Source organism: Oncorhynchus kisutch, linkage group LG2 (genome assembly GCF_002021735.2).
Source record: "Oncorhynchus kisutch isolate 150728-3 linkage group LG2, Okis_V2, whole genome shotgun sequence".
In the NCBI taxonomy this organism is placed as follows: domain Eukaryota; kingdom Metazoa; phylum Chordata; class Actinopteri; order Salmoniformes; family Salmonidae; genus Oncorhynchus; species Oncorhynchus kisutch.
Window position 1 is genome coordinate 24,839,341 of NC_034175.2, and position 22,841 is coordinate 24,862,181.

The 22,841-nt window shown below is 41.6% G+C and overlaps 2 protein-coding genes across 7 annotated transcripts; one reads left to right on the plus strand and one right to left on the minus strand.

The window, feature by feature from the left end:
• Positions 1–128: 128 nt before the first annotated feature.
• LOC109910289 (cytochrome P450 4B1) lies at positions 129–9,735 on the minus strand. The gene is made up of 12 exons (XM_020509436.2): positions 9,451–9,735; positions 9,134–9,278; positions 8,966–9,010; positions 8,558–8,685; positions 8,149–8,285; positions 7,583–7,737; positions 7,029–7,135; positions 5,112–5,302; positions 4,056–4,189; positions 1,905–1,969; positions 1,334–1,416; positions 129–706 (listed from the first exon to the last, which is right to left on the minus strand). Exons 1-12 carry the CDS (start codon positions 9,640–9,642, stop codon positions 529–531), a joined length of 1,560 nt encoding a protein of 519 aa, XP_020365025.1. The 5' UTR covers positions 9,643–9,735; the 3' UTR covers positions 129–528.
• Positions 2,277–15,348, plus strand: LOC109864379 (mediator of RNA polymerase II transcription subunit 18). Of its 6 annotated transcripts, none has more exons than XM_031791597.1 (6): positions 9,597–9,706; positions 11,120–11,437; positions 11,538–11,667; positions 11,812–11,832; positions 13,353–13,455; positions 14,409–15,348. In XM_031791597.1, exons 5-6 carry the CDS (start codon positions 13,383–13,385, stop codon positions 14,960–14,962), a joined length of 627 nt encoding a protein of 208 aa, XP_031647457.1. In that variant the 5' UTR covers positions 9,597–9,706; positions 11,120–11,437; positions 11,538–11,667; positions 11,812–11,832; positions 13,353–13,382; the 3' UTR covers positions 14,963–15,348. The 6 variants fall into 6 exon arrangements, with proteins under 6 accessions (XP_020307753.1, XP_020307763.1, XP_031647457.1 ...); XM_020452155.2 differs by lacking the exon at positions 9,597–9,706 and adding an exon at positions 9,791–10,685; XM_020452164.2 differs by lacking the exons at positions 9,597–9,706; positions 11,120–11,437; positions 11,538–11,667; positions 11,812–11,832 and adding an exon at positions 2,277–2,592.
• Positions 15,349–22,841: the final 7,493 nt, after the last annotated feature.

A 22,841-nucleotide genomic window follows, 5' to 3' on the forward strand; every position in this document is an offset into this window, starting at 1 on the left:
GAATCACCATACAAACCTGCGAGGTAAGCCATTTAGGCAACAACTAAGAGAAACCATGTTATAAGAACCTCTTATTGTACTTAAAGGGACAGAGATGCACTCTGTCCCTTTAAGAGAATGCAAATGAATGGATTGTGCCACACGTTTATTTGAAATACTGAGAATAACATTAATCTCAATCCTTTGCCTATTCCTTTTCAAAGGGACATTGACTTACCATAGGCTATATGTCAAAAGGAAAAAACGAACAACATTTAGGCAGTTAGTTGCTGGCAAAATATATTAGTAACATAAATGAGTGTTTTTCATCTTTGTAGAAGACATTCTATAAAGTTCTCTTTACATGGATATTTAAACTTAAATTCTGAATACAGCTTTGAGAAGTTAATATTTGAAAAATATTCCTTATGTCTAACATTTTGTTTTATTTCCCATTTCCTGGCGAATTGGCGTGTTTTAAAAAAATCATATGAACATTCCATAAAACAGTAGCCTATGCCGGATAAAACAAGTGCAACTATACATTCCTTATGGTTCAAGATTGACAGGTTTGATTTTCAGATGGATCCCATTGAGTGAGCGGAGCACCAGTCTTGGAATCATTTTTGGTTTCTTCATTGGGTCCTCAGTCAGCTGATATCGCTTGAGTGTCTGTGCCACCACCACTTTCATCTCATTCATGGCAAAGTTCTGCCCAATGCAGTTTCTATAGCGGGAGAAGAGAACACAGACGAACATGGACAACATATTGAGTCAGTGAAGTGTTATTTGTACAGTTCACCAATGCCAGTCCTGCACAGTGGGCTATACATTTGAAAGCATTTAGTTGTAGAACTACTATACATTCACCCTGTAAAAAATAAATAAGTTATGCAGTAAGACTATCAAAGGTTTATAGCTCTTTTACATAATAAAACATGACCATATCATCAGACAGAACCTACAGCTCTTTGAAGTGAGTTCAGCCTGTGCCTACTCCACAGACCTATAATAACTACTGTTGTATCAGAGGGGGATGGGATCTAGCCTGATCCCAGATCCATTTGTGCTATTTTGCTAACTCCTACTTTCATTGTCATGCCAAACAAGACAGTACAAACAGACCTGGGACCATGCTAGACAACATATTTGTCCCTCTCTGACACAACAATTGGGGTTAACATAGTTCGGTTGGATCTAGGTCACAGGCATCAAGGGACCGAAGGGCTCCAAAATCCAGTCAGGTAAATGAGTAGCTCTATGCTTCCATCATAGTCCCAGACTACTAATGTGAGAACCAAACCCTGCTGCCAATGCTGTTCTCTTAAATAGTGGCACTGGTGTGGTAACGAACCTCGGGCCGGCAGAGAAGGGGACAAAGGCATGGGGTGATCTTTTTGCAGAGTTCTCGGGCAGAAATCGGAGTGGGTCGAATGCCTACGAGAATACAAAATAAAATAGAATAGTAAATTGAAACAGTGGGAAAGACTGTGCATAGACAGCTGGTCCCAAATATGTTGTCTTGTTCATAGTCACTGCAAACATGACCTTATGAGTCGACAAGACAGCACAAACAAACCAGGCTTGGTGAGACAAACTGCCACCAGGCTTGTATAAAGGGGCCTTGAAACAGGTTTCAGTTCCCTATTGTGTATACCCTGAATCTTATAGCGATAGATTAGTAAAAATCAGACCCATGGGCTTACTGCTAGATCACAAGGATTTCATTACAAACTAACTCAGCAACAGCCTCATGTTGTTTCCTGTCAATACTGCAGACCTTGTCCTCTGTGACCAGAAACACAGGATTTTATGACGCATGTTCAGCTGCTCAAGCTAGCATTTCCTCTACTGCTAATCATTAATTATATTAACCCAGTTAAATGTTCATGAGAAAATTGTGTTTATAAAGATGGTGTGCATACGTTAGGATCCTCCCAAACGGTCGCGTTCCTATGAATGCCAAAAATGCTCGTTCCAACAAGACAACCTAGAGGGAGTAAAGAGAGAGAAATTATATTTCCACAGTGTTAGTGCTTGACATCTGTTTTGTTTCCTATGGAAAGTGTGATAATATTGTCCATGCTGCAAAAGGATCCATCCACTGAGGCATAAAGAGACACTATCTGGCAGAGGTGTGGACTCGAGTCATATGACTTGGACTCGAGTCAGACTCGAGTCACAAATATGATGACTTGCAATTCGAATTTGACTTTAACACCAATGACTCGTGACTTGACTTGGACGTGAGCCCTATGACTCGACCTGACTTGATACCCTCCCCAAGCCCAAATGTTAAAAATGATCCTATTAAAAAAAGTGTGCAGCGTATCAACTCTTCATTTAATGGATTACAGTTTGAATCGGACAGCAGCCAATCAAATTGTGCCAGCAGAGAAACAGTTGTGCCTGACAGTGCAGAGGAACGTCGGCGGGTGAATTCAGATGGAGCCCTTGGAAAGATGATACCCCAAATTATTATTTTGGGATATAAAGACGACGCTGTATCAACAAAAAACGGATTGCAACTTGCAAAACATGCGGGAAGAAAATGACAGACGGAGGAACAACAACTTCCAACTTTGTTTGACATTTGAAGCTGCACAAAGAACGGTAAGTCGTGGCTAATATAGCCGACAGCTATATATTTTATTACTTTACTAGTGTGTCATGTAGGCTAACGTAATGTTAAATCAGTGAGCCTCCACACAGTCAGTGCGGGAACGTGATCATTGCACCCAAGATTGAGCTACAACTGGATAGGCAGTTGGTAACCTAAATTCTGCCTGATGTTACTGCTGTTCCTAAAACCCTTGACATACGTTAGCCTACTGTAACCACACAGAGAGAGTGTGTGTGTGTTAAGGTTGGGCGATTCTGTACAAGCCTACATCGTCCGATTGCGCCCCATAGCGATCCTCGATAGTCGATCACTATGGGGGGGGGGGGGGGGGGGGGGGGGGTCTTTCTCATGGCTATCCATGTATTTCCATGGAAATATGACGTGTATTTGGAAAGTAATACATACATAGATATTTTTAAAAGCATTCATGATTTGCGTAAATGTAATATACTAACTATTACTCTTGTTAAAAATATGAAATGGTATTACATTTGGTGAAGAGCATATTATGACTCAAAGTTTAGGACTTGACTTGATGGTCTTGACTTGAGACTTATGACTTGTGAAACCATTAAAACATTTTTTTAAATCTTTATTTAACTAGGCAGGTCAGTTAAGAACAAATTCTTATTTTCAATGATGGCCTAGGAACAATGGGTTAACTGCCTTGTTCAGGGATGGAATGACAGATTTTTTCCTTGTCAGCTCGGGGATTCGATCTTTCAGTTACTAGTCCAACACTCGAACCACTAGGCTACCTTGCCGCCCCAAAAGAGCAATGACAATGACTTGGTCGCACCTCTGCTATCTGGACAGACTTTTTGTTTTTGTCAGTAATAAACACGATGAGAAGAACATGGTGAGAATGCTCCAACAGCACCAATTCATTTGATATAGAAAATACTAAGGGCCTGTTTCCAGGACAGAGATTAAGCCTAGTCCTGGACTAAAAAACACTTTAAATGGAGGACCTGCAACAAACATTTTACTTAGTCCAGGACTAGGCTTAATGTGTGTCAAAGAAACTGCCAATAGAAATACATAATTGTTTATGAAAAAGATGAATTAAACAAGTTGCAGTTAGTCTCTACATACTAACTAGTTGGTGACATAATCACAATTCTATACGGAGAACTGTCTCTGGAGACAAACAAACGTGAGTTAATATTTAATGTGTTATAGCCGGTGACTGGGGCAAGGTTACGGAGGACTCCATTGCAACCACTTACAGCCTCATTTTAAGGCACAGAGCCATTGTGCATTTAAAACTATAATTAAAAAAGCCCCGTATGGCCTGGGGCGGTGGGTGTAGTGTCGGCGTGGGTTTGGTTCCAACCCCACTGCCTGTGTGACCCACTCTCCTACCACTATCTCGCCTCAGTCCAATAAAACGTACAAAAAAAGTCCCCTTCGGTACATCACAATGCAATTTTTTTAAAATGTACACATTTACCTTCAGGCACAGTCCTCCCATCGAAGAACGTAATGGGTTTGGTTATCTTCCTGGACATCCCAGGTACAGGAGGGTAGAGGCGGAGGGATTCCTTTATGCACATGGTTGTGTACGGTATTTTACTGAGATCTTCCCTGAATAATACAGAACATTTTCTTTATATCAATTCTCTTTTAGTAAACATGTGTGGCTCCAATCTAAGAGGAAATACAGACCTGATTTTCCTTCCTTTACTCTATCTATATCTTAAATAAAGGAATTGCTTTGGTCACTAGTTCCAAACATGGAGCCTATTTGTTGTTGTGTAGCCCTTAGCTGCAATCAATGACCAAAAGCACCCTATTTGGCCTCATGGTGGAATGTTATTAATATTTTTCATCATTTCATAATTAATAAATATAACATTTTTTTTAGGAAGAAAATCTGGTGTTTCTATATGAAACCAGTTTGTTATATTTCAGTCTTCTGTGACGTATATAAAGTGTTATATTGGGATGCAAACTTAAAATGTAATACATTTCAACACTATATCTGACATAGTACAGGTGTCTTAATTTCTTTAAGCCCATAACCATGTGTGTGAGGTGTATACGTTTGTTTCAAAGTAGATTTGTTTAAGACCACCAAGAAACACTCTGTGTGACCCTGATTTAGACCAGTGCAGTAAATTATCCCCAAAGTAACAAAAGAGTAATTTATATATACTGTAGCTGCGGACTGTAAAATAACCAAATAAAACCTTGAAACTTAAATGCATATCTAACATACACCGCCGCACAGCATGATCTCTGAACAATAAATATGGACAAAACAGCCTTCCACTCCATGTCACTCTCCTCCAGCCAAATGAATGCATATCTAACATACAACATGACTAGGACAGTAAATCAGGCCCCGTATTCATAAAGCATTTCAGAGTAGGAGTGCTGATCTAGGATCAGTTTTGTCTTTTAAATCATCATAAATAAGAAGGGCGGAGGGGGGGTCAGCATTCCTAGATCAGCATTCCTACTCTGAGGCACTTTATGAATACGGGCCCTGGACAGTAGAACCTACCATTCCATGGTGTCCCTCCCCTCCAGGGCGCTGATGACCTCGTCCCTGCAGATTTGCTGGTGCTCCGGGTTGCAGGCCAGGCTGTACAGGGTCCAGGAGATCCCACTGGCTGTGGTGTCGTGGCCTTCGAACATGAAGGTGTCCACCTCCGCTCGGATAGCCTCATCCGACAGGCCCTGCTGGTCCTCGTCCTGGATTGAAAACCATAAGGAACAATCAGATCCTTGCATTAATGTCGACTGATTATGATTTTTCAACGCCGATACCGATTATTAGAGGAACAAAAAAGCCGATACCGATTAATCCGATTATTTTTAAATGTTATTTATTTGTAATAATGACAATTACAACAATACTGAATGAACACTTATTTTAACTTAATATAATACATCAATAAAATCAATTTAGCCTCAAATAAATAATGAAACGTGTTCAATTTGGTTTAAATAATGCAAAAACAAAGTGTTGGAGAAGAAAGTAAAAGTGCAATATGTGCTATGTAAGAAAGCTAACAATTAAGTTCCTTGCTCAGAACATGAGAACATATGAAAGCTGGTGGTTCCTTTTAACATGAGTCTTCAATATTCCCACGTAAGAAGTTTCAGGTTGTAGTTATTATAGGAATACCATTTGTATTTCATTAACCTTTGACTATTGGATGTTCTTATAGGCACTTTAGTATTGCCAGTGTAACAGTATAGCTTCCGTCCCTCTCCTCGCTCCTCCCTGGGCTCGAACAAGCAACACAAAGACAACAGCCACCATCGAAGCTGCGTTACCCATGCAGAGCAAGGGGAACAACCACTCCAAGGCTCAGAGCGAGTGACGTTTGAAACGCTATTAGCATGCGCTAACTTGCTAGCCATTTCACTTTGGTTACACCAGCCTCATCGCACAACGAAGAGCTGCTGGCAAAACGCACGAAAGTACTGTTTGAATGAATGTTTACGCGCCTGCTTCTGCCTACCACCGCTCAGTCAGATACTTAGATACTTGTATGCTCAGTCAGATTATATGCAACGCAGGACACGCTAGATGATATCTAGTAATATCATCAACCATGTGTAGTTAACTAGTGATTATGATTGATTGATTGATATTTTTTTATAAGATAAGTTTAACTAGCTAGCAACTTACCTTGGCTTACTGCATTCGCGTAACAGGCAGGCTCCTTGTGGAGTGCAACGAGAGAGAGGCAGGTCGTTATTGCGTTGGACTAGTTAACTGTAAGGTTGCAAGATTGGGTCCCCCAAGCTGACAAGGTGAAAATCTGTCGTTCTGCCCCTGAACGAGGCAGTTAACCCACCTTTCCTAGGCCGTCATTGAAAATAAGAATGTGTTCTTAACTGACTTGCCTAGTTAAATAAAGATTACATAAAGGTGTAATTGTTATTTTTTTATTATTAAAAAAATCTGCGAAATCGGTGACCGATTTCCGATCGTTATGAAAACTTGAAATCAGCCCTAATTAATCGGCCATTCCGATTAATCGGTCGACCTCTACCCTGCATGTTGTTCCTTGTTTGGCTTCCATTTTATGGAAAAGGTATAACTCACACACCTACAGTGTTACTAGCCTGGTTCCAGATCTGTTTGTGCTCTTATGCTCATTTTCAAGCCAAGCCATGTGTTTGGCATGACAATGACTGACAAGGAGTTGGATAGCACAAACAAACTGGCACTCAGGCTATAGTGTTACCAGTGGCATGGAAAGATTATAATGAATAGAAAATCAACTCCAGCACACTGGCGATCTTGAGGCTACGATGAGTTTCTTTTCGAATTGGCTTCATTCAATGACATACTATACCATCGCCAATGGAGCCGCTTTTTAACTAATGACCTGGCTAGATGACTGCATAAATGGCATAATGGTGGATAATAGTTTCGTAGCGTAATAGAGGAGGTGTGACGTACTCGTGCGCAGAGCAGGATATCCAGGAAGTCCAGGTTTCTCTTAGCCTGTATCCTGCCCAGTTCCTTTTCATCCTTCAAGGCTTCTTTTCGCTTTCGTATGATTTCCTCTACAAGCAGAGGGCATCAATCAAATTTGACATCAAATGTATTTTATAAAGCCCTTTCTTTTTTTTTACATCACAGATGTCACAAAGTTCGATACAGAAACCCAGCATAAAACCCCAAACAGCAAGCAACGCAGATGTAGAAGCATGGTGGCTAGGGAAAAGCTCTCGAGAAACACATCATGGGAGAGCATCAGACATAGCAGCGGCAGCATAGTGCATTCTTATGACATGGTTATAACATGGTTGAGCCTATAGCTGTACATGAATACAAGATGTATAATCTTTGGAAAATGCATACAGGCATACTCCACAAGGTGAATGCATACATGCTGCTTTTTCAGGGTATATTTGCTTTGTCAAATTCATACATCTAAATGTTTTCAGGGCTGAGACCTGCTGGCACAGGGGATTAAGATAATCATTTCAACCTTCATTCACAGAACGCACCTGTATGACTGTGTGCAACATTGCATGCTTTCCTGTATTTGTACCCATGTGGGCTCAGTTGGAAGATCCACTCGCTGTGGTAGGGAAAGATCCGGAAGCGGACATTCACCAGATCACTGAGCTCGTACACAGCCTTGATGTACGCGTTGGTTCCACTGAAACGAGAGAAAAACAACAGAAAAGTATAAGTTACTTCTACTCAATCATTGCTGATAGGCAGGGCCTTGGGTTTTTCCTGATCATGTGATCTGGCTCGAAAACCTCTGGGCCCGTATTCACAACAAGTCTCTGAGTAGGAGTGCTGATCTAGGATCAGGTCCCCTCTGTCTTTATATTCGTATTAATTATGATCTAATAGGGAAATCTGATCCTATATCGGCAGCCGTACTCTGAAACTTTTGCGAATACGGGCCCTGGGCCCTAGTTAAAGGACAATAAAGAAAAGCATTAGTATTGGGTTGGGGCTTACAATTTATAGAACATTTACGCTGACAAGACAAGATATTCAACATGGGCAGATGTAAATGGCAGATGATGCAGTGGTTAAAAACATTTAACTGACTGACCTCTCTCCCCCTTGCACTGTCTGGCAGTTAGTGTTGGAGCTGAAGGCACACTTCATAATGCTGTCCAGTGTCATGAGGCTCACATGCTCAAATAACTCAAATGACTCGTCGGATTTTGAGTGAGTCTCCCATTTGTCCTGGAACAGAAAGAGGACAGACATAGTCAACTTGCACAAGATGGACAGTGACATATAGTGCATCACTCCCTTATTAAATTACCCCTTTAGCTTGTTCATGCAGAATTTCCCTCCAAAATACAGTTGTCAAACTATACAGCATTCTAATACAGTTGGCAGAATATGTAACTTTAACTCTTATGCAAATAGTTTTTTTGTATCCAGAAATTCCCCCCAAATAAGCTATGGTTGTCAATCTATACAGTAATTAGGGTAGAGCTAACAAAACGCACCAGCATAGTTTTGGCAGAATCAGCCATCAGTTTGACATAGGGCTTTAAAACATCGTAATGGAAGCCAGGGGTCAAGAGTCTTCTGTGGCGGAACCATTTCTGACCTTCAGACACCAGTAAACCATCCCCTGGAGAGAGAGAGAGAGACAGAGAGCATATCCTGAGAAACACATATGTTGTACGTTCATGCAAAATAATAGAACTAAAGAATATACATTTTAACCATAGCTGTATAATTGCCTAAGTGGCATGGGTCAGAATGTTATTGAAAACCAGAACTGCACCCAAAGGGATGAATATTAGAAAATGCCTATTCTTAAAATATCTGCAGTTAAATACATATCATCTAACTTTGTTGGTTCAATATTTGTAGCATATGTGACTTTGGCAAAGATAATGCAACCTTACCTATCCATGGAATTAGAAATCTATATAAAAGGTCATCTTTGGGCTCTATCAAGAAAGAGAGTGAAACAGGGTATTCTATCACATGTAGTGAGATTCCATAGATAGACATTACATAGATGCAACTAGTTTAAATAATGATGTGTGTCTTGTCGTTCCAAAGAGACCAACCTGTTGATGCCAGGATGGTTTTGACATAATCTGGGTGGTGAATATTGAGGAAGGACACAAATGGACCAAACCACATTTGAAATGCAAGGGGGTACGACTCTCCCCATTTGACAACCTTATACATATCGGTCCCATCTTCTTTAAACTGCAAGACAACACAGAAAACATGCACTTATAAAATAAAGCAACAAATGCACGAGCATGACACACCGAAACTTGCCTCTGAAGCTGACGGTACAATGTTCCACACGGAGGAAACCATTTTGCAGTCACTCAATGTGCACGTTAAAGAAATTCTCATTTGAACCTAACATTACCTCTCGGACATGACCGAAAAGCCAGTGTTTTGGTGGTCCTGGGAATGTCTCGAGCGCCCGAATCCATTCATTCCTTTTGACAATAAGTTTAGAGATTTTAAGAATTACATAGACCAAGCTAAATATTGCAACCAAGTGATGAATGCGATAGGAATCCAGCGTCACTTTTTTCAACGTTTCAAATAACTCCATTGCAATGGACGTCTACCTGCCGAGGCTACCATTGACAACTCTTACAACACAAGGTGACGGTCTGGTGAGTGACACAACTGCGAGAAGCAGAAGAGAGTAGGGTGGGTGGTTTGAGGTCATTTACGGGCGGAGTCCCGCCTGCTGGAGATAACACAGTACTGTCTACCAATTATTTACCTTGATGTATCTAATTGTTGTTTATTTTTAAATACATGATATCTTCAAATATTCAGCCCTGCATATATCAGAATCATGTTTTTTCCCCTGACAGTTATTATGACTGATTATAGCGCTATATTATCAGGAGAACACACAACCTTGGGGAACCCCAAGAAGAGGACAATGTTGGACAAAATACAAGCAAATGTTGGACATTGGCCATCAACCTCTACTATAATATAACTATAGATGATATACTGTAGTCAGGTAGCACATGTTGACTTCCTGTTAACCCTTTGATTGGCTATCCCTCTCTGAAAAACAACATAAAGGCCAAGATCTAGGCCGAAATATTCAGTTTCTAATAGCAATTGCAATGCAATGGAACCAACATTTCCAATGAAGGCTGACAAGCCTAGTGACTAATGACATGTTCTCACATGGTGATAACGCCTTGCAAGAAGCTGCATGCAAACCCGCTGATGGAAAATGGAGATACAGACAAATTTAGTCAAGGGCACCATTTTGTGTCACTGACACCTACACCACAGCCTATGCCATTGGTTCTGAGGAAACATCTGTGTGGGAGGTGTTTGTAAATGTTTATGTAAAGCATTATTTCTGTTTCATACTGAGTCAACTGTTAGATTTGTAACTTTAGCTTAATTTCCTATAGCTTTAAATTACAAACATTAAGTGGCAGTTTTGGCTTAGGCCTGTAGCCTACACATTTTAGAGCAGTTTACCTGTGTTTAAAGAAAAAATACAATTAAGAATACAAAAAAATACAACAAAGTAATCTGCCTCATCAGTGTTTGTAATCATGATCGCTACCTCTGCCATAATTATTGTATTTATGGTTTGGGCCTCATTTCCAACATCAGGTAAGTGTCTGAAATTTACAAAAACATTAATATTGCTCAATACTAGAATTCTCACATATGTATTGGACTTTATTGAAAATTCCCAAGGCTATATATACAGTGTTTAACCTTATTGTACACTGTTATACAGCCAAACAATTAGTATACAGATGTACCACAGAAACTTAAAAATATATGTTTTTCGAATACTCACCGATTGAATTCAATTTCAATATTCAAATGTCTCTTTGGACATGCAAATCAGTTTATTCAAATAGGACATGCATTGAGTGATTTGTTTAGACTATTTATGAAGCTGTATTAACATGTTGTTATTGTTTTCTATAGGCATACGAGACATGTACAACTATTTCAATCATCAATCCACACTTTATAAACAGTTCTTTCATGTAATGCTATTGTGCTTTCTTATTGTTTTTATCAATCTGATGTAGGTTCTTCAAGTCCTCTTCGCACACCGCTTGGTAGAAAATTGTTGATACCCTGCATAAGTAATGAAAGTCATCCAGAATCTTTTAGCTGGTTTTACAGTACAAACAATGCTGGTCAGCGCCGCACCCAGCTTTTTCATGAGGATAAAAGTGGCCGACATCACCTTTCCAAAGATTTATGGCATAGAAAGAGTGTTTCAAGGAATCGTTCATTGGTAATCAGCCCTTTTACAGAGAAGGATCAAGGAATATACTCATGTGAATTGTATAAAAATTACAAGATGACATATGGATTGTCCACTTCAGTTGTTCTTGAAAAAGGTTAGTCAGCTTATTATAATTGGAAATAATTTGCAAGCAGATTGATCGTCTGCACTAAATTTGTTTACAGCTCACCCTAACCATCTATCTCTTTATTTAGAATCCCCTCATGCCAGTAATAACCACTGTGCCAGACAGTGGCTTTATGCATGAAGTAACAAAGAATGTGATTACCAGCACATATTACTCACTTGACTCCGCTCTGAACAACACCACCAACAAAAGAATAGGTGAGAACCAAAGGTTTTGAGTAGTTCTTAAACCCCAATCTCATTGACCTTCCACAAGTTCTATAACTTCAACAGGATTGACAGATACTTCACTACCAGCATTTTCTGTAGTAACACTACACAACACTGTCGCCTCTTTTACAGACAATGGGCCTACTCCTTCAGGTAACCGAGAAACTCCGTGGCTGGCATCAACAGTAGCTGGAATCTCTGCAGCTGTGTGCCTTTTCCTTGTTGTACTGGCACTGTTTATATTATGCCATTTCAAATGGAGAATACTTACAGGCAGGATAAATATTCCATATTGTTATCTTTGAAGATGAATACAATTTTTTGGAGATGGTATGCAGTTTGAGGCCCTATCTGTTTTAATGGGATTACTTTAAAAAAAAATGTGTGTCTGTTTGTTCAAATGTTTAAGCTTCTGCCAATCCACTTCTCTTTGGTGGCCAGATAACTTTGTAAGTTATCTTATCTAGCCGACATTACTATTATTAATCTTGTTAAAATGATGATGATGATAATTAGTTGCACAGCAGTATGGTATTATGCGCATACATCTATGCATCTCCTTTCAACAGGAGAAAGAACCTACACTTGTTTATTCATCCTTGGTTATCAGGAGACTCCAACCGAGAGATGACATCATAAATGACAATGAGTGTGTGCACAGTCATATCAGGGTCTAGGAACTAAGAATGATACTACTTTGATGAGAGGAGTAATAAATAGCCTAAATCAAGTTTTTTTTCCATTGTGCTCAGGCACACAAAATTCCAAAAAGGCCTACTATTGTTATTGGGAATTATTTGCAGGCTTTTGAATGGTTGGTTTTATATAATCACATTATTGCATGACCTTTTGTTTGTACTTCAAATTTGTATTGCACTGTGTCAAGCACTTCTGTACTTTTAACCTTTAAACCTCTGTAAAAAGAAAAAGAAAAAAAGAAAACGAAGAAAGTCTGCTCTATATCTCAAAAAGCATAAAGCCTGTGTATTTAGATATCTATACAAGTCATTTGTGACATAATTTTAAACAAGTTGCTGAAATGTGACATTTTGAACTCATCATCGAGCCACTGAGTTGCTTTCAGAACACTCTAGAACATTACCGTTCTTGAATGCCCCATGCTCCAACCCGCTGCGAAATGCGCGGATCTGGGTGACGAGCTAGATACTAACTAGCTATTCCTCTATCACACGGGCTCAATCAACTCTGTTCTGTCACTGCTGATAGTGGCATATGTGTAGCGGTTGCTTTTGAACGTTTGTTTGGAGTTTCCTAGCTAGCTAGTTTCAATTTAACCTTATTTAGCTATGAGCTAACGTTAGCTAGGTTGCAAGTTAGCTTGAGTTGGTGCAGTGTAGTTTGGGAAGGAAGAAGCAGATACGCGACAGTTTAAGGACAAATATAAGGCAAGTTTAGTGCATTTAGCGTTATTTCTCAGTAACTATCTTATCGGTGAGTTGTAATACTTTCTGGCTGTAGTTTATTTGGCTGGCTAGCTAACTGGCTAGCTAACTTTGTTTGAATAAAATTAGCTACTGTCTGTCTAAACTAGCCTGCTAACTTAGCCAGTCAGGAAAGTTGGATAGGTTAGAGATGCATTCACGAAAAAATACATGTTTATAGTCACTGGTAGTCTGTAACACGATGTGTTTTCATTTTTTCCATTGATCTAGTTAACGTTACCTGTCTGACACTGACGTGTGATGGAGGCCCCACCAGTCTCAGTGCTGCCCATCACGGGGGGCACAATCAACATGATGGAGTACCTGCTGCAAGGTGAGTCTGCCTAGGTCGAAATTCTAGCGTCACCATTAGGGCAGGCATACCTATTTGGTATTCTGTATTTGGGTGTCTGAAGTGTAAATATTGCAATGAAACAGGCAGGGAGCAGGTCTCGAACCCTCAACCTTCTAACCCGAAGTCCAGCGCGCTATCGATTGTGCCCCAAAAGCATGCTCATGCGGCAGAGTCGATATCCGCGCTTATAAACCCAGGGTCGTTACACTACTCCCTACTTTCAAAGAGCGCGTCCTCACGCTAGCTTGCGACTCTACGTCTTATAGGAACGCACTCACTGGCCAAGCACACGCACTGTCGTGCATGCAAGGTCCGATCCCACTTCTGACACCAATGTAATGACACAGGGAGCAGGTCTCGAACCTTCTAGTCCTAAGTCCAGCGAGCTATCGACTGTGTCGCAAAAGCATGCTTGAGTGGCAGAGTAGATATCCGCGCTTATAAACCCTCCTTTCAAAGAGTGCGTCCTCACGCTAGCTTGCGACTCTACGTCTTATAGGAACGCACTCACTGGCCAAGCACACGCACTGTCGTGCATGCAAGGTCAGATCCCACTTCTGACACCAATGTAATGACACAGGCAGCAGGGAGCAGGTCTCGAACCTTCTAGTCCGAAGTCCAGCGAGCTATCGACTGTGTCGCAAAAGCATGCTCGAGTGGCAGAGTAGATATCCACGCTTATAAACCCAGGGTCGTTACAATATGTTAAGGTGAAGACCCCATACCAGCTCCTGTGCTGTGGCTTGGTCAACTCGGGATCAGTTGCAATTCACTAATTGAAAAGTACAGTCTGTTTCCATTGAGGCCTTTTATGTTTTTGAATTGGCATTTCAATTCACTCTAAAAAGTCAAAATGACAACTTACCCTGCTTTCAAGTTACGCTTGTAAATGTAAACATTGCTGACACTGTTCTGTCATGTCACCACTCAAGGCAGCGTCTTGGACCAGGCCCTCGAAAGCCTATTGCACCGCCTCCGGGGCCTTTGTGACAACATGGAACCCGAGACATTCGCCGACCATGAGCTGGTCTACCTCCTGAAGGGCCAGCAGGGCAACCCATTCCTGCTACGTGCCCGCCGCTCCCTCTCCCACCCAACAGTTCCCTGGCACCTGCGCTACCTGGGCCAGCCGGAGGTGGGTGACAAGTCCCGCCACGCGCTTGTTCGCAACTGTGTGGATGTGGCCACCTCGCACAGCCTGCCCGATTTCCTCAACGAAATGGGCTTCCGCATGGACCACGAGTTCGTAGCCAAGGGCCACATTTTCCGTAGAGGCGTGCTCAAAGTGGTGGTGAGTAAACTGTCACGCATCCTGGTCCCTGGGAATACAGAGAACACTGAGCCGCTGTCACTCTCCTACCTGGTGGAGCTCAGTGTGTTGGCCCCCGCGGGCCAGGATACCATGTCGGAGGACATGCGCAGCTTCGCTGAGCAGCTCAAGCCCCTAGTTCACCTGGAGAAGATTGACCCCAAGAGACACATGTAAGAAGGGGTGTGTTAAGATGTTGTAAGTGGCTATTGGCAGTCATGGACAAAGTGGAGTTTTTATTAAAATGTATTTTTTGGGACTTAATTTTGTATGATTCCTATAAGAAAGCGCTTTCCCACAGTCCTTTGTCTCTGTGAAGGAACTCTATATCTCACCATCTGCCATTAGGATGTTAGTAGTGTTTGAAAAGGACTTCACAAGAGGATTGACACAGCCAACATGGACGATGTGACAAATGAGGCTTTGAATGAGTCAATAAATAACAATATCTATTCAGTGCTGAACATTGGTTTTGTGTGATGCTGATAGTGCTTTGTTCTGTGTTGGATATGTTTCCAGAAATGCACAGCTATAGTGTTTATTAAACATGATTTTTCTCAACTCAACTGTGTCCTCTTGGTTTGCAGCACTCAACAGATGCGGGTGCAGCAGTTCACAACACTGTGGAATGTTCAGACAGGCCAGTTTGTTCTAATCTACATTCACAACATATTCTGACATGTAGAATAATAAATCATTACATTTTAAGTCATTGGGGCTCCCCTAGTGGCGCACCGGTCTAAGGCACTGCATCTCAGTGCTAAATGTCACTACAGACACCCTGGTTCGCTTCCAGTCTGTATCACAACCGGCCGTGATTGGTAGTGCCGTAGGGCGGCACACAATTGGCCCAGCGTTGTCCGGGTTTGGCCAGTGTAAGCCGTCATTTTAAATAAGAATTTGTAACTGACTTGTGTAGTTTATAAAAATAGCCACTTACAGGAGCAATTGGGTATGCCTTGCCTAAGGACACATCGACAGATTTTCAACTGGCTCGGGGAATCAAACCAGCGACCTTTCGGTTACTGGCCCACGACCATACCTGCCGCACCATCATTCCAGCTCTATTAATAACAGTTATGTCTGCAACACTCCCCAAAGTTTGTCTTCTACATGTGACCCTGTTGACAGGTGCCATTTCCATCGTTTACCACTAGGGAGCTCTCCTACTCTATATGTAAAAACCCGGCCTTTCTGGTTAGAGCCAGTTAAATCTGCACCTCCGATCATCTACACAGGAGCCGTGGTTGCCATGGTAATAATTATCCACGAGTTCTGCACATCTCATCCCACAACTCTAATTAGCTTTTTCAATTGCTTAATTATACATATACCTGTGAAAGCTTTCCCTTTCTTCTTCTCACAAAAGCATTGATTTCCCTTCCCCTCTCATTTCTCTTAACCCATTAGTACCTCAATGGCAACCTAAGCGGAGGGAGGCTCTTGTATGTACAAGACTTGAGGCCTCCGGTTGTATAATCTACAGTTATTTCAAAATGGTCTTGTCTCGATTGTATCATCTCCATTCTTGGCTAGAGATCAGTTTTCCGCTGATGCCCTCCTATGTACAGTGCATTCGGAAAGTATTCAGACCCCTTCACTATTTCCACATTTTGTTATGTTACAGCCTTATTCTAAAACTGATTACATTATTTTTTTCCCTCAGTGTACACACTACCTCAGCATGACAAAGTGAAAACAGGTTTTTAGAAATGTTTGTACATTTATTAAAACGCTTTGTTTCCAGACCCTTTGCTATGAGACTTGAAAGTGAGCTCAGGTCCATCTTTGAGATGATTCTACAATTTGATTTGAGCACCTGTGGTAAATTCAATTGATTGGACATGATTTGGAATGGCACACCTGTCTATATAAGGTCCCACAGTTAGAGCAAAAACCAAGCCATGAGGACAAAGGAATTGTCCATAGAGCTCCGAGACCGGATTGTGTGGAGGTACAGATCTGGGGAAGGGGTACAAAAAAATTTATTCAGTATTGAAGGTCCCCAAGAACACAGTTGCCTCCTCCATTATTAAATGGAAGAAGTTTAGAACCACCAAGACTCTTCCTAGAGCTGGCTGTCCGGCCAAACTGAGCAATCGGGGAGAAGGGCCTTGGTCAGATGGTGACCAAGAACCTAATGGTCACTCTGACAGAGCTCCAGAGTTCCTCAACCATCTCTGCAGCTCCACCATTCAGACCTTTATGGTAGAGTGGCCAGGCAGAAACCACTCCTCAGTAAAAGGCACATGACAGCCCGCTTGGAGTTTTGTTTTTTACTTACCCATAGTCAGACAAACTCATGGTTGCCATTTTTTTTATCTCTGCGTGCAGTTTGCATATCATTAGCTTAGCACATTTGCTCGAAATCTCCTGGTATAGTAGCCAGCTGTGGGGAAATAGACATTCTAACTACTCAGAAGCTGGGTGGTTGGTCATGTATAATCTTATAAAGCTAAACATACTGTCGTCATCGATATTTTATAAATGTGTTACTTCTACTCATCGAAAGAAATAAGATTCTATCCAACTCCTTATTCATTCTCCGTTGTCGTATAGAGATTGCAAAGTTGTATCTATCCCATTATGGTGTCTGTGAGCGCACGGGCAGTGCCATTGAGATTGAAAGTAGGTAAGTAGAATAATGACCTAAATTGTGAAATCTCGCAGGGCACAGTATTCCATGTCCCTGCTTCAACTGAGCAGGCAGTTCAATGTCAAGTGACCCTGTGTGTGAAGTGGTGACTGAAAGGAGGGTTTGGGAAGCAGGTGGCTGTCTACTCCTTGAGTTATTGGCATGTCAGGGTTGGTGAGCAGTTTGACATTTTATTGTCATGAATCAGAACTGCGATTTCGGCTAGATGGGCCAGCTGCAAAGTCTAAAATGTCTGGTAAAAATGAATGAAAATAAAAATGGCCTTTTCGGCCATAATTTAAGGTTAGGGTTAGGCATTAGGGTTAGGGCCTGCCTTACAACATGTCTGTCTCCACTTCCATTTAGTCTGTTTGTAATTATTCAAATACAGCCCTTTTCTGTGCACAGTATTCCATAGTGGCTGATTTATCAATTAAAGTACAAGATAGAGACACAGCCCTTCTTGCCACTTTGACCAACAACCAAAACCAGAGTCATGGCCCTAAGGAGTCTGGTGTTTCTTGTTGCCTATAAAGTGAATTATATATTAAAGAAGCAGATGCCTCTTGCCCAGGGCTGTTTATGTCCAGCCCATCATACACATTCTGCTGGCTTTTTTTCCCACTTAAACTTGTGTTTAGTTGCCTGATCTCTGGTCATGATTCCCCCCCACCCTGCCCTGGGTACCTCTCCTCCGCGCTGCCTGGAGAGCCCAGCCAGTGTAATCAGCTGCTTGGCATCGGGCCCTCTCAGCCATTGTGGATCCTGCCAAGCAATGGCTTCTTCTTGTGCTAGTGAGTGATTTAACTCACTGTTGGAGGCAGAGGCCAAGCGATGGAGCCTCAGTTTCTTAGAAAATAGAATACAGAGTTCCTCCTAAAAAACAGATTAGACAAGGAGATAAATGTAGTAGCATGACCTCTTGGGTTGCACACAGTCAATAGTAATGCTCATCATGTGTAGTCAGTAGTAAAGCGTATCGCAATCTGTGGCTCAGCAGAAGGTTATGGGCATCTCATAGACTACCCTTTTTAAGAAATATGAATCGTATTAATCGAGGATTGTCAGGATAATGTTCTTGCAGATAATGTATTTATATGCCCATTGTAGAGGAGCATGGACATTAGCATGACCTTTCTACTCCTCATCTCCCTCTGCATGACTCTAATAAATGTGAAATCAATGCGTATTCCCCAATGCCATGTTCATGTATTTGACAACCAGAACACACATCTATGCCACTTTACCATCTTCTGCCACCCAAAGAAACAGCCTAGTACGGGAGAATCTTCAAGGAGAGTTTTATCATCCAGACAGTGTTTAACTTGTAAATAGGATTAAGCGGGCCAGTATCGCATTAGTTAAACCTCTCACTGTCGGAGCCCTCGAAACAGAGGAGAGAAGCTGTTACCTGCGCTCCACTTTTTTCCCCTCTCCTTTCCATTCTGCTGCATTCCGTCTTAATTATAGCCTCTTGGCTCCACTCATCTCTGTGCCTCTGAGCATTATGTTCATACCAGGTAGGGCCCGTGCCAAGATCTGTGCCACAATAAGCCTGACTCCTTGCCCAGGGCAGGAAGTATTTAAGTCAGCCTAAGTTGGGCCGGTGCCATGTAGGGGGTGAAATCCAGACTTGCCTACTCAGGAACATTCTTGATACTTGCAAAGGAGCCTCTCTCCTTCCTGTGTCATTGGGAGCCCATATGCTTGGTGAGGGAGGCGAAGTGTGACTGAAGAGGAGGGAGGCGTTTTCCTAGGACGGACATTGGTCTCCCCAGGGCCTCCTTGTGGCTCCTCCAACTTCCAGTCTTCCACTCATCCCAGTACCACCAGAGCGACAGGGGTACATGGCTCACTTATGTAAAGTTGTGAGGTTACTGGAGGTGGGAGGAGGAATGATGGGTGGGTCTTGGCTGTGGGGAAGTGGGAGGGAACCCTTTTATTTATTTATATTTTTTGTAAGTGAATGAAATTCCACTGAGTGCTTCTTCGGTGTGTCAGTGAAAGAAATGGTTTGTTGTGGTGAACAGGCTTTTCTAAGATCAGCCCCAGAGAACGCCTGCAACCAGCCCTCCTGCCTCGGAATGTCTGGTATGGGGACCAGTGTAAAGCAGCCTGCCTGGCTACGTCTCCTGACAGTGACAGGGCCTCCCTCTGTCTCTCCACCTCTTCCTGGCCTTCCCTCTTCTCCCTCCTTAGGTGTGGTCCTCTTCCAAGCCTCTGGATTGGGCGCACTGTCTCTCATCACCTCTGATTAGTTTGTTCTTTGTCTGAATAGGTGTTCTTGTTGTGAGACATGTTATGCAATGCTGGCCAAAACTCTGTAGCTTGGAAATGGTAACTTGGAGTGGATGTCCACACCCTGCAAAAATCTTAACTAGCATAGTAAAACAAAAATCTCCATAAAATCTTTCTGTTAAGCTAGAGATACAGTATCCGTTTTTTGTTTGTTGCACGGCCGGCAACAACATCTGTTGATGCCGGCCTTCATCATCTGCGGTGAAAGGTGGCGGAGCTACAGCGGTATTTGTCAGACCAGGAGACATCCTGAAAATCGGTCTTCTCACGAAAACCTCTGTAGCGTCCGAATGGTTTGGCCTACTAACTAATATGACCCCTCTATGGAAAGGTGAGACTCTCACGAACACCTTGGTTGTTTTGCTCTAGGATGCCCACAAGACTAGTCTGAAGAAGGGGGGTTCAATAATAATAATTTCTTGATTTTATATATCTCAGATATAGGACAGACACTTCAAAACAAACTTGCTTATGATTTATTATATTACTATTATTTATCTGTTTATCCATGTATGAATCTGTTATTCAATGTGGTTCTATGGGTTAACAGCAGTAAGGCCAAATTCAATGTTTAATCAAATGTAATTATTCGGGGTTTTTTTTTATATCTAAAGGGGCCTTACATTTCTAACTCAAATGGCTAAATGATCCTTGGTGTGACCATCTTAAAACAATTCCTTATGTTTGCCCCCCCCCCCAAGCTTAGACTCTGAGCGGTTAATTAATTATTTAAATTAATATGAATAAAATTATTTTATGTTCAGAGGTTTTCCTCTGTATTAGCAATATAATATTATAACTATGTTTAACTGGATGTGCAATATTTATTATAATGTGACACACATCCTTCCAACTCACGCATGTGCTACATTTGACATGTACAATTTCACAACTGTGACTGCATTTTGTAGACATGACTGTGCAACTTTAAATGTACTTACTGTAGTAGGTGTGCTGGGTGGGGATTTGGTAGACAATCTCAGTTTGTGCTTTAAATAGATGTTTTTGTGGGTTGGGATCTTTGTGGCCACTTATATCACTCAAGGAATATGTGAGCGCGCATAGTTTTTTTTTATGTGTGTGCTGTCGGTCCCTCAAGTAAACAATGCTATTCGATCCACCATCTAGAATTGTCCTCAGAACAAAAGTTTCTGCCAAAAACCTTTAATCGTGGGTAAAATGATGTAGAACGTTGACAACCCCTTTTATAGAACAAATAAATGAAATGTGAAGTAATTCACAGGTGTGTGTGTGTGTGTGTGTGTATGTAGCAATGACTGTGGGTTGGTAGTGTTGGCCTACCTATCTCATAACTGGTGCGTGCAGACATTCCGTAATGGCCACGACATTGCTCAACTACTCACCTGATCCTGGGTTGGTTACACTAAACAATGGGCGGCAAGCCAACATGCAGTCTACAGGTCCACACCCTAAACAATTTCAAGATGGAAGGTGACATTTTATTCCTGACGAATGAAAAACTTTTTTTTTTAACTCCGATATTTAAAAGTCACTGCCCTAAATCCTGAATCTCTCCTGTATTATATTGAACACTGTCTTAATGAGCAACCCATGTACAGTCAATTAGATGTGTCCATGTGTGTAATAACTGTAATAGAATTGTAAAGCAAGTTTGATTTATTTGGTGAAAAGTACAGTATATGGGTCAGATATGTTGCACAGCGTTTGGGTATATGTTTTCTATTCCTGTGTGGTTAAAAAATACATTATGGGTTAGGCAGCCCCCTATGTCTATTTTTTACTTTTCTGGTTTTATGTAGTTTATAGGGCTAGTGTCTGTTTTTCAAAAACCACTGACCCATATGTTTTGAGTTAGACAACGAGAATGAACACCAGGGTGTCTGATTTCTCTGTTACATTTTGCAAGTCTGGATTACTTATGATGTAAATACCCCAAGTCTGGATTACTCATGATGTAAATACCCCAAATCTGTGATGACTCTTTGGTTTTGTTCACCCTCGACTATTACTGTCAATGGCAAATGTGTGACGCAGACGTACCACCAATACAATTATACATTCTCAGTCAAAATAAAGGATACTACGTTGATTACACCATTCATCTGAATTAACCCCTTGTGCCATACATTGGGCCAATGGACAACGTGGTCTGAAACACGATAGCCAATCGGCATCTAAGCAACTGAGCAATGCGCCCGCCCAGCTGTCAATTTGATACATGAGGAGGCGGCACCATACAGTGAGGCGTGGTCGGAATCCCCTCGGTCAATGTAGCAATCTGGTAGTTATGCACACATGGGTCAAACGCGCTGCCACTGGGAGTCTGACATCCTCAACAGTCATGCCTGCCGTGTAGAAAGAAACAGGCTGCTGTAACGCATCGAAGCTTGGCAAATGCGATTTTAGAAAATTATGTGCTAAATTGTGTTATACCCACATTTTTTTTCCAGTGATGGGGGGAATAAAGCAGAGATAATTGAACAGCATGTAGCTATTGCATTTTTTCCTCACTCATCGGATTATAATCTGGGGTTACCTAATCTCTGGTAATCTGAACTAAATCTATCTAATTGTGGTAGAAAACTACACTCCCGCTGTTCTGGTGCACCACCAGAGACGCTTTACGCATCAATTGGTCTTGTTGGACACCGTGCCGACAAAAGGAAATTATCAATTGATTCTCCAAGATTTAAGGACATTAAGAGAGTACATCTGCACCAAATTCTCTTAAGAGAGAAATTAAGGCTAATTGGAATCTGGAGACCAAAGGTCGCATTAAAACGCGCAGCAGCTGCTTTTTCCAGAGATTAAGAACATTTAGCATATTTGTCACGTTGAAACATTTATGCCATGGATATTTGTCTACCGTTTCATGATGGGGTTGATATTATATGTGAGAGTTCGGGCCGGGGTGTTGTAAGCGTGTTCTGGGAGTAATGGGCGCGCCATCCAATGGCAGCATCTATTCCACACAACAGCGTCAGCACGTCATCAGTTCACATCTACGAAACGAGTTTTATTAAATGAGGACATGTGAGGGGATCTGAGTGTAAGAAAAACAGATTGGAGATCAGATAGCCTACATGTTAGAAATACTAGAGGCGAGCAAGACGTGTGATAAATCATTTGATCAAGTGGACA

Excerpts from the sequence above, each read along its gene's own strand:
- LOC109910289 (XM_020509436.2), bottom strand. The coding sequence starts at position 9,642 with ATGGAGTTATTTGAAACGTTGAAAAAAGTGACGCTGGATTCCTATCGC. Across the intron at positions 9,279-9,450 it reads TTTTCGGTCATGTCCGAGAG|TTTAAAGAAGATGGGACCGA; the intron begins GTAATGTTAGGT and ends GTTGTCTTGCAG. Across the intron at positions 7,136-7,582 it reads TGTTGCACACAGTCATACAG|AGGAAATCATACGAAAGCGA; the intron begins GTGCGTTCTGTG and ends CTCTGCTTGTAG.
- LOC109864379 (XM_020452164.2), top strand. The coding sequence starts at position 13,383 with ATGGAGGCCCCACCAGTCTCAGTGCTGCCCATCACGGGGGGCACAATC. Across the intron at positions 13,456-14,408 it reads GATGGAGTACCTGCTGCAAG|GCAGCGTCTTGGACCAGGCC; the intron begins GTGAGTCTGCCT and ends TCACCACTCAAG.